This window comes from Hypanus sabinus, chromosome 27 (genome assembly GCF_030144855.1).
Source record: "Hypanus sabinus isolate sHypSab1 chromosome 27, sHypSab1.hap1, whole genome shotgun sequence".
Classification (NCBI taxonomy): Eukaryota; Metazoa; Chordata; class Chondrichthyes; order Myliobatiformes; family Dasyatidae; genus Hypanus; species Hypanus sabinus.
In genome coordinates, this window is record NC_082732.1 from 35,733,588 (window position 1) to 35,750,334 (window position 16,747).

Consider the following 16,747-nt stretch of genomic DNA (forward strand, 5'->3'; position numbering starts at 1 on the left):
GCAGCCTGTCAGAATGCTCTCCACGGTACATCTATAAAAGTTTTCGATGTTATAGATAACATCTATGGAAGTTATCTCCATAATCGCACAGGTTTTCTCCGGGTGCCTCGGTTCCCTCCAGATTCCAAAGATTTACAGATTTAATTGGTCACATGGGTGTAACTAGATAGTACGAGCTAGTTGGGCCAAAAGACCAATTACTGCGCTGCATCTCCAAATGGATAGATAAAAAAATCAGCCCAAAGCATGACTGATAATTATTGAAAATACTTTTAGCAAAATGTTCCACGTGGATCAGCACAAGAAATTAGGTTTTCCTTAATGCGTAATGAAAAATCTGCCAGATTAACAGTAAATTCTGTACCAACTTTTCTCCCCCAAAATGTTTCCAGTGCCTGTATTTACTCAAGGATTTCCAGAGGTTCCTGAGAAAATAGGGCCAAAGTCCTCAGCTTCGTGGGAAACACTGCCACCCAGCGGCGAACATTAGAGAGCGCATCACCCTTGGGATTTGCACAGGACGGAAGCTGTGTTCACTGGGGGTGTTTTGAGAACTTTAGTGGAGATTTTGACTTCACCCGCCTTTGATTATGAAACCGGGGGAGGTTTCAATCAGAAATTCAAAGGCCGAACACCCGCGATAAGGAACAGACGATGAACTCACTGACAGCGATAATATGCACCGGTTTTCCTGGGCTGTAAAAGCCACCGACGATTCAAACACCCGTTACAGGCAAGCACAGAGAGGCGGAGCGTGGAACAATTCTAAAACCACCTCAGCTGTGACATGTGTCCACTTGACTCCATTCCACTGCAGCCGATTCAACCCAGCTGCCATTTCACCGTGACAATGCTGGGTCTTAATGCACTTAAGAAGCCCGCACGCTATTAAAGAAATATATTCTTTGTTTACTAGCCTGCTTGAAACAACAATGATCCCTCTTTGAGGTATGACGCTTAAACAACGCCTGTATGTGTTTTTTCCCCCCTGTTTGGAGCCAATTCGCTGCAAAACCCCAGCTCACATCCTGTGCTGATGTTTTGGTGTTTCGATGCTCCGATTAATATTGCCCATGGCCGAACCGCTTTTTCTTCTTCACCTGAAGTGGGTGAAATTTTGCATCCGCTCTGATTCTGTGGGTTCTGAGGCCCTGACGAGGCGAGGGAGAGTCGGACAGACTTTGCCACAGTTGAGGCTGCGGGCTGTGGGCATACTGCTTACACCGTGGTTTTGTGAACTGCCGGTACCTGGTTCAAGGCCCCCCCACCCCGCCTTCCGAAGTGCCCCCCCCCCTCCATCCTGGGAGATCACGGTCTGGGCAACTCACTGGTGCGCTGGACTGGTTAGTTACCCAAGGCCACTGCCACCAGCTCCCTTCGTGGACCCTGCTGTGGAGGGTACACTGTAGCTGAAACTGAGGGGGGGGGATCAGAGTGGGGGAACATCTGGGGAATCGAGCAAAGGAAGAAAGGGAAAGAGTGAGCACACAGAGACAGCGATAGGATCCAACACGTCCCTCCATTATTGCTCCCCTCCTGCCACAACAACCCCAACCCAGCACCTAAACCACCTACAAGCATCATAGGCAGAGTCCCATACAGGCCACCCCTGGGTTACGAACTCCCCACTTGTAGACGTGCCAACACATGAATAAGCTCCTAAAATAACATTATACAGTGTTGAGAATCACGAACATAGAAAATCTTCAGATGCTGAAAATCCAAAGCAACACACACAAAATGCTGGATTATTATTTATTCTTATTGTAATTTATAGTCCCGAAGAAGGGTCTCGGCCCAAAACATCGCCCGTTTACTCTTTTCTATAGACGCTGCCTAGCCTGCAGAGTTCCTCCAACATTTTGTGCGTGTTGCATTAAATTGAGAAATCCCTTTAGGTATGTTCGTTCTTATGAACAACAGAACTCACACTTTCTCTCTCTCTCTCTCTACTTTCAGTAATTGTTTTTTCATATGTGTTTCCTTTCATTAATTAAGGCCTCCCGCCACGTCACCATCTCGGTCACGTCCTCTTCACGCTACCATCAGGGAGGAGGTACACGAGCCTGAAGACACACACTGAACGTTTTAGGAACAGTTCCACTCCCATTTGGCATCAGATTAACAAACAGTACCTGAGCCCATCTCTTTTTGTTCCGTATACACATTTTTATTATAATTTATAGTAATTTTAGCAATTTTTACGATTGTACTGTATCACTGCCACAAAACAACAAACTTGGTGACATATGTCCATGATGATAAACCCGGTTCTGACTGACGCTCTCTTCTCACTGCTGCCATCAGGAAGGAGGTAGCGCAGTTTTAGGGTCCTGAGCCAGCAGGTTCAAGAACAGTTATTCCCCCTCAACCATCAGGCTCACCCAACACTGAACTGATTCCACACCCTATGGACTCACTTTCAAGGGCTCTACAACTCATGCTCTCAATGTTTAATATTTTAACTTGCTCTTTTTTTCTCATTTGCACAATTTGTTCTGACACTGGTTGCTTGCCAATCTTTGTTGTGTGAGTTTTTTCATTGATACAACTGAGTTTCTTGTATTTACCGGAAATGCCTGCAAGAAACTGAATCTCAGAACTTATTTTCAACTTTTGATTCTGCTTCTGATTTGCATGTCTTCCCTGACAACACAGTGGTGATATGGTTACCACGTCACGTGATTCTTTGTCTACTTCCCGACTTAGGACAAAATCCACTTGCGAACATCTGTGAGAATGGACGTTGTTCCTTACCCAGGGATGGTCTGTACGCTGTAGTTAGCAACAAGCACGACGCGAGTCAGTACTTCCTTGCGTTAAGCCCCGCAGTTATTTCAGCAGGTCCTCTCTCAGTGCTGCCACCAGCTTTTTCCCCCAAATTTCTCTGTGGTTGGCTGATGCTTTACAGCTGGTCCAGGACATTGCAGCCAGCGTCAACCCTTATTTTGCGATTGCCCTGCCTACCGTGTTCAGCAGGTAAATCTCGGTAACACCGGCACACTTGGCGTGAAAGGTGGCTAACTGTGAGAAGGCAAGGGTTTCAGTACCAACCCTGCCCCGTACTCGGTAATATAGGGAATTACAGCTGATTTCACTTTCCTTGGGACTGGACATAGAGGTGTATAAGATGATGAGAGGCATTGATTGTGTGGATAGTCAGAGGCTTTTTCCCAGGGATGAAATTGCTAGCGCTATAGGGCCTAGTTTTAAGGTTCCTTGGAAGTAGGTGCAGAGGAGATATCAGGGGTAGGTTTTTTACTCAGAGTGGTGAGTGCCTGGAATGGGCTGCTGGCGACAGTGGTGGAGGCGGATACGGTAGGGTCCTTTAAGAGACTCCTGACAGGTACATGGAGCTTAGAAAAATAGAGGGCTTTGGGTAAAGCCGAGGTAATTTCTCAGGTAAAAGCATGTTCGGCACAACTTTGTGGGCCGAAAGGCCTGTATTGTGCTGTAGGTTTTCTATGTTTCTATGGACAAGGACAAAGGCAGCATTTCGAGGAGCATCGAGGAAATGAACTGCAGACTCCAACTGGACGCACCCAAGTACAGCTCAGTCAGTGGGGCCATCCTGGGTGGTAAAAATCCCTCGGTTCTGCTTCGAAGAAGGTTAGGTGGCAGAGTACTTCCCGGAGTATCCTGGGCCAGGTTAACCCTCAGCCAAGCTCTCTGAATGACCTGAATGTTGCATCGACGCTGGATCCAGACTGGGTATTAGTTTTACCACACGCACGTCCAGGGAACAATTCAACGAGAGGGACTGAGCGAGCACAACTCGCCGTACAGAGCTTGCAGCAGCTCAACCCCTGACCCTGACGTTCCATTCCCTCCTTTCACATTTCAGTTGGGAGCCCCGGCTCGGAATCAGGGCCGCGAAACCTCGGAACCCCGAAGGCATGCTCGTCTTTTCCTCCGCCACCTGGTGATGTCGACAAGCGGCCGGGCGTGAGCCGCAGCACAGAGTGTCACTCCAGGTCAGCAGAACCCCATCCACCCCGAAAAGGAACAGGAGAGACATCAAAGGTAGAAAGCAAGCTGGTGTTTTGTTCTTTTTAAATGAACACGAAGGAGTCGCAATTTAGCACCACCATGATTCTGCCCCCACCTACGTTGCCCATCAGTCATTATGTGCTGTGTTGTATGATGTAGGTGATCGTGGTCTTTCCGCGACCATGATTGATCTTGGCAAATTCTTCCGCAGAAGTGGTTTGCCATTGCCTTCTTCTGGGCAGTGTCTTTACAACGCGTACAACACGCTGGAGGAACTCAGCAGGTCGGGTAGCATCCGTGGAAACGAGCAGGTCTGGGTCTCGGCCCGAAACGTTGACTGCTTCTTTCCACGGATGCTGCCCGACCTGCTGAGTTCCTCCAGCTTGTTGTACGTGTTGCTTTGACCACAGCATCCGCAGTGCCCTTTGTGTTTAGTATCTTAACGGGATAGATGACCTCAGTCATTGTCCAACACTCTTCAGAGATTAATTGCCTGGTGTCAGTGGTCGTATAACCAAGACTTGTGATGTGCACCAGTTGCTCATACGACCACCCACCACCTTCTCTCATGGCTTCCCGTGACCCTGATCGGGGGAGGGGGAAGGCTAAGCAGGTGCTACACCTTGCCCTAAGGTGACCTGCAGGCTAGGGGAGGAGTAGCTTGCGCCTCCTTTGTCAGAGACATATCTCCACCCCACCACCCAAAACTCTGGCAGAGAAAAGGCAATTAATGCTCTGGTATAGAACAAGACCAGCATCATTGCATTACAGTGTCGGGGGTAATACTGCCCCTGAATAAGGACATAAGACAATATGTCATAGCAGCAGAATCAGCCCATTCGGTCCATCTAGTCTACTCTGCTATTCCATCATGCCCTTATTATTATCCTTCTCAACCCTATCCTTTATCCTCATAAACTTTGTCACCATTGCCGAACAAGAACCGATCAGCCTCTGTTTTAAATCAACACCAGAACGGGAGGTTTTGAGATTGGGTAGGCTGGGACTTCTTCCCTGTAGTACTGTAAGAGGCTGAGGGGTGACCTTACAGCGTGAGGTGCATAGAGGAGCTGTGTGGCGACAGTCTTTTCCCCAGGGTAGGGGATTCTAAAACTGACGTGGGAAAGATACGATTTAAAAGGAACCCGAGAACCCATCTTCTGATGCAGGGGTTGGTAAGAACAGGGAACGAGATGCCAAAGGAAATGATAGAGGCGGGCATAATTACAACGTGTAAAATACGTTAAATACGAGGGATAAGGGTCAGACATAGGAAAACGGATCAAGCACAGGTCAGCATGGATCAGTTGGGCCGAAGGGCCTGATTCCGTGCTGTATTACTATAACATTAAGTGAAGGCAAACTTACAACTGAGGAATAAAACTCGTTTTAGCACCACTGGGGTATTTGAAGGCGTTCAATGTAAAATGGTTATTTAATGGGGTAAATCAGTAAGAGGCAAACATGAAGCAGTTGTCAAGAGCAGGAATTCGGTGTCGGAGCAGGGCAGATCCCTCCGAACTCAGGCCAGGGAACGCAGCCGCCCGGGGACTGGTTGAACCGCTGCTTGTTGACTGCTGTTTAGCTGAACTGGTTCCGCCTCTCTCATAGATTATTCACGTCCTTGGTAATTAAATATTCAGCATGGTACAGACCCTGCGGGATTCGGTCAGGAACCGGCGCCGGAGCAAAATGGTCACGCGCAAAAAGTGAAGCGTCGGAAGGAAATGATAATCGAGTATTTGAACAAATACACAAGAGTATAAAATGGTTCTGGACCCCTCGCTGGTCGCTGCCAGGAACGGCGACCTGAAAGCGTTGCAGGCGCTGCAAAGTAAGGGCGCCCTCCTGCAGAAAGTGTCCGATCACCTCGGAGCTTCGCCGGTGCATCACGCCGCCCGCTCCGGGAGGCTCGACGCCCTGAAGTACCTGGTGGAAGAGGCGAGACTCGCCGGGAATCAGCGTGCCAGGAACGGGGCGACTCCGGCGCACGACGCGGCTGCCACCGGCAACCTGTCGTGTTTGCAGTGGCTGCTGTCAGCGGGAGGATGTCAGACACAGGTAGGGAGACTGTGGGCGGCGAGGCCAGGAGAGCTTGTTTTAGTTGGAGTTGATGTCGTAACTCTGGGCTCTAACGGTGGAGTCTGGGGCCGAGGGGCAGTCGGGTTATTATCGAAAGTGGGAGGACATAAGACGGGGAAACAAGCCTGGAGGTCCAGAGTTCCCATCACCTGCACATCCTCTGAATGTGGAGGAGATGAACGCATTCCTTTGGAATATCTCTGCCCACGTAATGAGTTCACCCTCCGTAACGGTAATGGGATCCTCTCGCGTTCTAGTGTTTCCATTAGTCCGCCTCGTGCTAATTACAGTGTGGACAGCAGTGAAAATATACAAAGACTATGTGGCCACTGAAAGAGAGGACCAGGCCATTCAACGTTTTTTTTTGTACTGTGAATGCTTAAGCGTCCAGCAAGTGGAATGACTGGAGTCTGAGAGAACTGGTTATAAAGAGTTTACTCTCCAAGCTGCTTTTCCACTAAGTTAATTTACTTGGTTTATACAATCTTGACCTTACCGATGAGTGAGTCGGCGCAGAAGATGGACACTGAGTGGAACTTGGGCAAAACCAAGTGTCTGCTCCTATTAATCATTTGAGGCATCTCTTGCCGTTTCCCGTTGCGTTCTGCGTTACTTTCCCTTTGATTCTTAAAGTTCTCTTCTCCAGTGCTACGTTTTCCTTTGTGAGATGCCCTCCTGGGTTTCATTTCTCTTTGTAAATCTTCACCCTCCAGCTCCCTGCAAGCTCGCCACATTTCGTGTGACTCCCTGACCTGCTTCCATTATTTCCCATGCAGCTCCCACCTATTGGTTAATAACTGCCTCCTGAATGACCCCCAATCCTGCCCCTTATTTCATGCAGTTCAAGTTCTCATCCCTAGAGTCATAGAAAAGTACAGCACAGCAACAGGCCATTCAGCCTATCTAGTATGTGCTGAGCATTTTAAACGGCCTGCTCCAATCGACCTACACCGGGACTATAGCTCCCGCCCTCCCCCCCCATACCCCTAACATCCATGTACCTATCCAAACTTCTCTTAAATGTTGAAATCAGGCTTGCACGCATCACTGTCGCTGGCAGCTCCTTCCACAAACTCTCAGTCCTCTGAGTGAAGAAGTTTCCCCTCATGTTCCATTTAAACTTCTCACCTTTCACCTTTAACCCATCTTTTAGCCTGCCGGTTACTGCCATCTCCTCCAACATTTTATTTCCGGACTTTCCAAGTTCAGACCTCCTCATCATCCCTGACCCTGTGCCTTCAACTATCAAGACCCTGAAGACTGGAAGTCACTCCTTCAATAAATGATTCCATGTTTAAGAATGTGGACTCTTTACTTAAAGAATTTCTTTTCGGGCAGCCCTAAAAACAAGAGATTCTATGGATAACACACAAAAAATGCTGGAGGAACTCAGCAGGCCAGGCAACATCTATGGAGAACAGTACAGTTGACGTTTCAGGCTGAGAGTCCACATCAGGATCCTGCTGAAGGGTCTCAGCTCGAAATGTTGACTGCAATCTTGTCCATAAACGCCGCCTGGTTTACTGAGTTCCTCCAGCATTTTGTGTGTGTTGGTTGGATTTCTGGCATCTGCAGATCTTCTCTTGTTTGAGATTCTGCAGATGCTGGAAATCCGGAGTAACGCACACAAAGTCCTGGATGAACTCAGCAAGCCATGCAGTGTCTTTGGAGAGGAATTAGCAGTTGATATTTTCTGCTATGAGCCTTTGTCAGGACTCGCTGATCAAGATATCCATGACCATATACTTCCTACCCCATATTCCATCTGCCATTTTGTTGCCGATTCTCCTAATCGGCCCAACTCCTGTGCATTCCCTACTTCATTCACATTATCCTGCCCCTCCCAACTATCTTTGTATCATGGATCTGTATCATGGATGGTCCTGGAAGTCGTGGATGTCTCTACTCTGCTCCTATCCTGTAGCTTCTGCCATGGCTGATGAGGCCAAAGTGGGACCTATAGACTCTGCCCACAGGTGGAGCATGAGGTGTTTCTCGGGACAATTGGCGTGGCAGTTCGGGAGGTGGTACACTTATTCAGCTTCTCTGTGTTTCCAAATAAAGATCACAAGCTTCTCTATCCCACCCGAAATATTCCTTCTCCAGTTGGTGCAGTCATTGCCCAGGAATTCTCGCAAGTTAGTGGGTATAGAACATAGAGCATATGACATTACTGCGCAGGCCCTTCAGCCCACAATGTTGTGCTGACCTTTTAATGGACTTTAAGATCAATCTTGTACTTCACTCCTGCGTGTGCCTATCTAAGAGTTTCTTAGATGCCCCAAATATATCTGCTTCTACCACCACCTCCACTGGCTAGGTGTTCCTCAATCCTACCACTCTTTGTGTATTAAAAAAAATTCCCTCTGAATCCCCCCTATACTTTCCTCCAGTCACCTTAAAATTATACCTCCTCGAATTAGCCATTGCTGCCCTGTGTAAAAGTCGCCAGCTCTCCACTGAATCCATGTCCCTTACCATCTTTTGCACCTCTATCCAGTCGCCTCTCATCCTCTTTTTCTCCAAAGAGAGAATTCCTCACTCGGCCTTTCCCCGTAAGGCAATGTACATTTCCAAGGAAGCTTTGGGAACTGCCTCAGTGCCTGGTAATAGAATGAAGCAACTAGGACTTTAGAACATATCAACAGGTTTCTTTGTCCAACAGTGTTCTGTTCCAAACAAAAGAAAAATATCACCTTCCTTCCCCTTATCCTAACAACATTGTCCTTCCATCCTTGCTCACGGCTTGCTCCATCTCCTCCTTCAATGCGTAAGTCAACATTTCACAAGGGTTGATGTTGGGTCTGCTGTTTCACATGCTATATGTTAATGGTCTGCATGCCAGAACTGATGGCCTTGTGGATGATACAAAGGTAATTGGAGGGGCAGGTAATGTTGAGGAAGACGGGGAGTCAGCAGAAGGACTTGGACAGATTTGGAGCGTAGTGGTTAGCACAATGCTTTACAGTACCAGTGACTCGGGTTCAATTCCTGCCACAGCCTGTAAGCAGTTTGTGTACTCTCCCCGTGACCATGTTCCTCCCAGAGCCCAAAGACGTACTGGTTGGTAGGTCAATTGCTCATTATAAATTGTCCCGTGATTAGGCTAGGGTTAAATTTCGGAGATTGCTGGGAAGTGCAGCCTAGAAGTGTTGGGACGACATGTTTTTCGCTGTACTTCAATTTAAAAAAAGATCAGGAGTGGCAGATGGAATACAGTGTAGGAAAGTGTATGGTTATGTACTTCTGTAGAAGGAATAAATGCAAAGATGATTTTTTAAACGGTGTGAATTCAGAAATTGGAGGTGCATAGGGTCTTGGGATTCTCTAGAGGTTAACTTGCAAGTTGAGTCAGTAGTAAGGAAGGCACTTTACTGCATATTATTTTTCACGGCCTGTGAGAACTTATTGAGGTGTTTACAATTTGGGAAATGGTACAGAAGTATGAAAAACAGGCAACATAATTATTTACCTGTGTTGTGTTGAACACTTGCTGGGTTTCATAAGATATTTTGCAGTTACACTCCCTGTGGGATATTGTATCTTAAAAGCAGTCAAATCTACAGTTGAGATGTAAGAGGAATCATCCTTTAGCTAGTCGGTGACTATAGCTTCAGAGGGATATGGTCCAAACACAAGCAAATGTGACTAGCTCAGATGGGCAACCTAGACCATAAGACTTGGGAGCAGAATTAAACCATTCAAACCATCAACCCTGACATTCAATCCTGGCTAATTTATTTTCCTTGTCTATCCCATTCTCATGCCTTCTCTCCATCATCCCTGATGCCCTTACTAATCACAAGCCTAACGATGTCAGTTTTAAATATACACGATGGCTTGGCCACATTGTTGTCTGTGGCAATGAATTCCACAGATTCACAAGTTTCAGTGAAATCCGCCCCCTCATTCTTTTAAATTCCAGTGAGCTCAGGACTAGAGTCATCAAAAGCTCCGTATATTTTAATTCTTTCATTCCTGGGATCAGCATCTGGACCCTCTCCACAGCCAGCACAATCTTCCTTCGATTGTTTGTTTGTTATGTACCGTGTCGTATGACATGGGTGATCATCATCTTTCCATTGATCATAATTGTTCTTGGCAAATCTTTCTACGGAAGTTTTCGATTTGCCATTGTCTTCTTCTGGGCAATGTCTTCACGAGATGGGTGACCTCAGCCATTATCAATACTCTTCAGAGATTGTCTGCCTGGTGTCAGTGGTCACATAACCAGGATTTGTGATCTGCATCGGCTGCACAAATGACCGTCCACCATCTGCTCCATGGATAACTTCACATGACCCTGATCACATGGGGGTTGGGGCAACTAAGCAGGTGTTAGATCTTGCCCAAGGCTGACCTGCATCTAGCCAAGGGAAGGAACACCTTACACATGTCTCTACCCCACCACCCACTTTTTAGATATGGGACCCAAAACCTCTCACAGTACTCAGCATTATATCCCTGCTTCTTTATTCTAGTCCTCTGGAAATTAATGCTAACATTGCATTACCTTCCTCACCGCCACCAATGTTGATACAGAGCTAAGGTACTCCATCGGGTAGAGAAGAAAAGGCCATAAGAATTGGACTGGAACTCTTCCAACTGCCTAAGTCATCCCTCCTACACTATCTCTCTTCCCCAACCGTCTCACCGGCACTGGGCACACGAACGTCGTCACCAGCTCAAACTCTCACTGCCAATGGGGGGCTTTATGATGACTTGCTGTAGTTTTAATTTGCTCATATCCCTACCAGCTAACTCTGCAGTTTAGTGCTTGTAATGTGCTGATGACACATTACTAACTGTCAGGGTAATCTACTTTACCTATATATAGTTGCCTCCAAATCCTCCATAATGCAGTCTACACTAAAGCAGGATATTGGTTAATGGCAGGATTACACAAAGCAAATTAGTTTCCGAAACCTGTACTGTTTCTTCACTGCCTTGTGTATCTGCCAGACATATGCTCAAACTTAAACGTGACGCACTTTAGAAATTAAAACAGCATCGATACGGTCACCCACTTTTCCCAAAACCCATGTAACAGAATCAGGCTTATTATCATCGGAATGTGTTGTGAAATTTGTTAACTTAGCGACAGCAGTTCAATACAATAAATACTAGAGAAGAAGAGGGGGAAAGTGAAATAATAATAATAAATATATAATTAAATCAATTACAGTATATGTATATTGAATAGATTTTAAATCATGCTAAAACAGAAATAATATATATTTAAAAAGTGAGGTAGTGTTCACGGGTTCAATGTCCATTTAGGAATCGGCAGAGGGGAAGAAGCTGCTCCTGAATCGCTGAGTGTGTGCCTTCAGGCTTCTGTATCTTCTACCTGATGATGAGAGGAGGGTATGCGCTAGGTGCTGGAGGTCCTTAATAATGGACGCTGCCTTTCTGAGATGTCCTGGGTACTTTGCAGGCTAATACTCAAGACAAAGCCGACTAAATTTACAACCCTCTGCAGCTTCTTTCAGTCCTGTGCAGAATACCCCACCCCCCCCATACCAGACAGTGATGCAGCCTATCAGAATGCTCTCCATGGTGCATTGATAGAAGTTTTTGAGTGTTTTGTTGACATACCAAATCTCTTCAAACTTCTGATGAAGTATAGTCGCTATGTTGCCTTCTTTATAATTGCATCAATATGTTGGGACCAGGTAAAGTCCTCAGAGATCTTGACACCCAGGAACTTGAAACTGCTCACTCTCTCCAATTCTGATCCCTCTATGAGGATTGATAGGTGTTCCTTCATCTTACCCTTCCTGAAGTCCACAATCAGCCCTTTGTAAGGGGTGATTTCAGAAATTATTCGTTGGGATTTGGTAAATCAATGCTGCATTTAAGTTGGATGTCAATTAGTCTATCAAAACATAGTCAAAACCTGCCCTCAGTGCCCATTTCCTCTGCAAACTGCTTTGTAATGTGTTGCTCTGTCCTAAGTTCTGCACAAGTTGTTCCGACTGGAAGTTTAGTCACTCAGCCCTACTGTATTTCAGGACTGACCTACTTCTCTCATCTGGCTTTAGCCAGATACTAATTGAAACAGAGGGCATGTTAATAAGTTCACTTTTTGTGTCTCTTCCCCATGCTCTCTCTCTCCCACACAGTCATAAACCTGCTCCAAGCTCCCTAGACCAGTGATTCAGTCACAATGTAACAGAGCTGAAATTGGCTTTTATTGTCCAGTAATATAGAGGGATTACATTGCGCTAAACTTGATCGCTTGCTTAAATTTTCCTTCCTCAAATTTTGCAAGGCTTCAACCAATAACTGTGTGGATTGATTACCTATTTTCAGTAATAAAATTCAGAGAGCAGAGGAACAGGCCATTCAGCCCATCAAGTATCCATTTACACTAATTTTGAATTATTCCCATTTTTGTTCTCTCCACACTCCCACCTACACTGCACTGGTTTGGTAGGTCTTACACTTCATTCTGCATTATTGTTCTTTTACCTTATTCCAGCTCAAGGCCCTGTGTGTAATGATCTGATCTCTCTGAACAGTATGCAAGGCAACCTTATCACTGGATCTTGCTGCACATGACAATAATATACCAATACCAGTTTTTACCAATGGACGAGGGACTATTTACAGTGGATATTTAACCTAATGCACATATATGGGATGTGGCAGTAACTGGAGCTGCTGGTGAAAACACAGGGAGAATATCGAAAGCTGTACGGATAACACCAGTGGCCAGGATTGAACCAGGGTCAATGAACTAGTGAAGTAACTGCAGTCCCTGCTGCCTTCCTGTGCTAATCTTTGCGCCAGTAACTAATAGTAATATTAATCTCTGGGTTGGGTGTCCTGGGAAGGGTAGCATCTCTCGAGGAGGGCTTGTTGTGTCCATTCCGGGGCAGCTCACTCACCTTTGGTCTCCACTGACACTCAGCTCTCACCTGTGAATCTAAGCAGCTGTTTGCATGCCCCATCCCAGCACAGTGTTTCGACAGGTGGGCCTCATACTTCAGTGAGATAGGGACATGCCTGCCCTAGCATGTAAAGTCAACTCTGGCGGACTGGCCACATGAGATCAACGTTGAGATCCAACGCCCAGGAAGGCAGTTCTCCAATGCTGTGTGGAGAGCAAAGGGCATGACAAGGAATACCAGACATCATGGTTATCCAGTGCAACCAATGAAGACCCCAGTTGTGACAACTACTGGACTTGACCTTCCGAGATCGAGAGAGTGGAACTGCCCCAGTGCAATGGCTCTTCTACTTTAAAAGCTCTCCTGTACAGGCTTCCTTTCATTGTTTGATATGACTGAAAACCAATCAATCTTTGGGTTTTCAGATCAATTATATCAATATTATTATCTGTATCCACACCCTTTTACACTCTATGTTTGCATTCTCACTTTCTAACTATTTCATTAACCCATCATCTTAAAGACTTTGATCATTTTATTCTCATGGGAACGTGGGCCTTGTCTTTCACAGTTACCTGTCCCTCACCCTTCTTCTCTACAACTTCTCTCTCTTCTTGCGTTGTGACAAGACATCTTCGACCCGAAACCTGAACTGTTTCCCTTTCCGCAGGAGCTGTCGGACCTGCTGAGTGTTTCCGAAGCTCGTTTTTCCTGATGCAGGAATCGGGGCTGAATTAGCTAGTGTCCAATCCCAGGGAAGCAGCCTCTCCCACCACGTGCATGCACCAGCACACCGTGAGCCCACTTCCACTTGAGAGGGTGGGAAGGACTTTGAGAATCAGCATCTCCTTGATTACAGTGCAAAACTGAGCTACTGAAAGTCTGAAGTAAAACAGAAAATACTGGGAATATTCAGTCAGTCAGCCAGAATCAATGAAGAGAAAATAAGATGACACATGATCGTTGATCAAGAACATTAATTTGCTTCTTGCCCTACAGTGTTTAACTGAACTGCGACGTATTCCCCCACATTTTCTGTTTCCTTTCTGTCAGTGTAGTGTGTGTATGTATGTGTTTTCTATTTAGTTCTAGATTGGTGGCTTGCCTTCTTAAACTTTGAATCATAAATTCATACAGCACGAAAACAGGCCTTTGGCTTTAACTCATCCATTCTGAATGTTGATGGCTTTGTAGCCAAGTTAGTGGATGAGATAAAGATGGGTTGTGCTGCAGGCAACGCTGAGGAAGCGGGATATCCGTAGAAGGGCTTGGCAAGGAGAATCGGCAAAAAAGTCAGAATGTAATGTCGGAGCTCAGAGTTCAATTCCGTCATTGTCTGTAAGGAGCGTGTATGTCCTCCCAGTGGAAGGACTGGGAGGGGACTGTGTTTCCTCCCACAGTCCAAAGATGTACAGGTCAGTAGGTTAATTGGTCGTTGTAAATTGCCCCGTGATTAGGCTGGGGTTAAATTGGGGGTTGTTCAGCATTGTGGCTGGAAGGGCCTGTTCCATGGTGCATAAATTTAAAAAATATATACATCAAAACATTAAAACATACAGTGAAATGTGCCAATGACCAACACAGTCTGAGGGTTGTGCCGAGGCAGCATTCCTGCGTCCAGTGCCAACATACTGTAGCGTGCCACAACTTGCTTACTAACGCTAACCCATATGTAAATGGGATGCGGGCCTTTGTTGCTAGAAGGATTGAGTTTAAGAGCAGGGAGGTTATGCTGCAACTGTACAGGGTATTGGTGAGGCCATTCTAGGAGTATTGTGTGCAGTTCTGGTCTCTTTACTTGAGGAAGGATATACTGGCTTTGGAGGCAGAGCAGAGGAGGTTCACCAGGTTGATTCCAGAGATGAGGGGTTAGACTGAGGGGAGATTGAGTCACCTGGGGCTGTACCCACTGGAGTTCAGAGGATGAGAGGAGGTCTTATAGAAACACATACAATTATGAAAGGGATAAATAAAATAGAGGCAAGAAAGTTGTTTCCACTGGTAGGTGAGATTAGAACTAGGGTACATAGCCTCAAGGTTTGAGGGAGTAGATTTAGGATGGAGATAAGGAGGAACTGCTTTTCCCAGAGGGTGGTGAATCTGTGGAATTCTCTGCCCAGGGAAGCAGTGGAGGCTACCTCAGTAAATATATTTAAGACAAGCTTGGATAAGTTTTTGCATAGGAGGGGATTAGCAAGGGTGAGGGTGGGTAGCCCTCTCAGATCAGCAAATTTTCAGCAGATTCCGGTACCTGAGTTCCATTCAGGCAGGAGGTGCGAGAGCCGGTGATCGCCTAGGTACACGAGTCAGCGAGAGTGGCATTTCGAGGCCGCTAGTTTGGGGTCTCATCATCGGCAAGTATGGAACTCGAGGCCTGGAGTTTGGGGTCCTCATCCAGGGGCCTCATTTGCCTTCAAAGATTGAAACCCAAAGGTCGCTCAGAATCTGGAAGTGAAGGCCCTGTGTCTGGACGCTTGAGTCTCCGAATCCACCTGTGAGTCCGCTGGAGGCTGGAGGCGATCTGTCCTGGGGTTGGAGGACTTTGTGTGCGTGGGTGGGTTGGTGGTAAGGGGGAAAGGGGCTTGTTTACATGGTGTTGTACTGCTAAGCATCGTGGGCATGCTAGGTTGGCATCAGAATATGTGGTGACACTGACGGGCAGCCCCCAGCTCATCTTGGGTTGTGTTAGTTGTTAATGCAAATGGTTAATTCACTGAATGTTTCAATATAAATGTGATAAATAAATGAATCTGATCTGATCTATGACTCTAGGGGTTCCTCAGGGCAGTCATCTTCGCCTGCTTCATCAATAACCTCCTTTACATTACAACGTCAGAAGTGGGAATGTTACCTGATGATTGCAAAACGTACCGGGGTGGCACTGCAGTACAATTGCTTTACGGTGCCAATTGGGGTTCGATTCCCACCACAGTCTGTAAGGAGATTGTACGTTCTCCCTGTGACCGCGTCCGTTTCCTCCCACATTCCAAAAGATGTACGGGTTAGGATTAGTCATTGTGGACATGCTATGTTGACGTTGGATGTATGGCAACACTTGGACTGTGCTGGTCATTGATGCAATACAATCCATTTCGCTGTATATTTCGACATCCATGTTTCCAATAAAGTTAATCATTAAATCTGTAGTTGCACATGTCTCCTCCTTGAAGTAGGAGGCATAGTAGCATAGCAGTTAGCACAATGGTTTTACAGTGCAGGTGACCTGGGTTCAATTCCTGACGCTGCCTGTAAGGAGTTTGTATGTTCTCCCCATAACTGTATGGGTTTCCTCTGAGTGCTCTGGTTTCATCATACAGTCCAAAGATGTACCGGTTGGTAGGTTAATTGGTCATTGGAAATTAGGCTAGGGTTAAACTGGTGGGCTGCAGTGCACTGGGGCTCAAAGGGCTTGTCCCTCACCATCTCAATGAATAAATAAAACAAAGAATAAAAGAAAAAATCTGGTTCAGACGCTGGAATGTTTACTTGTAATTGCTGAACTTGGGGTTGTGTCCAGTCTTTGTGCCCAGTCTTAACACATCAGCGAACATGGGGGAGGGATTTATTTGTGCAGCTTCTATGGGGGAGGTGAGTTCTATCCCTCTGTGGGCCTCGATTATCCACTAATTCCCAAATGGTAAACTGTCACTTGGGTTGACTGAGGACGTCATGAATGAGTCAACGGTACAGAAGTGTTTGACGAATTTGGTCGGATTTATAAGCATTCAAAGGCAGGAAAAGATGCTGTCATTCATCCAACTTATTCCACAGATTTCTGA

General features: G+C 46.3%; 1 protein-coding gene across 1 annotated transcript in view; it reads left to right on the forward strand.

Annotated features, from left to right (window-relative positions):
- Nucleotides 1-3,968: 3,968 nt before the first annotated feature.
- espn (espin) overlaps nt 3,969-16,747 on the forward strand; it is a 215,450-nt gene continuing 202,671 nt past the window's right edge. Inside the window, 2 exon segments of the mRNA XM_059952222.1 lie at nt 3,969-4,023; nt 5,602-6,051. Of these exon segments, the coding sequence (XP_059808205.1) occupies nt 5,758-6,051 (294 nt within the window). The 5' untranslated portion in view covers nt 3,969-4,023; nt 5,602-5,757.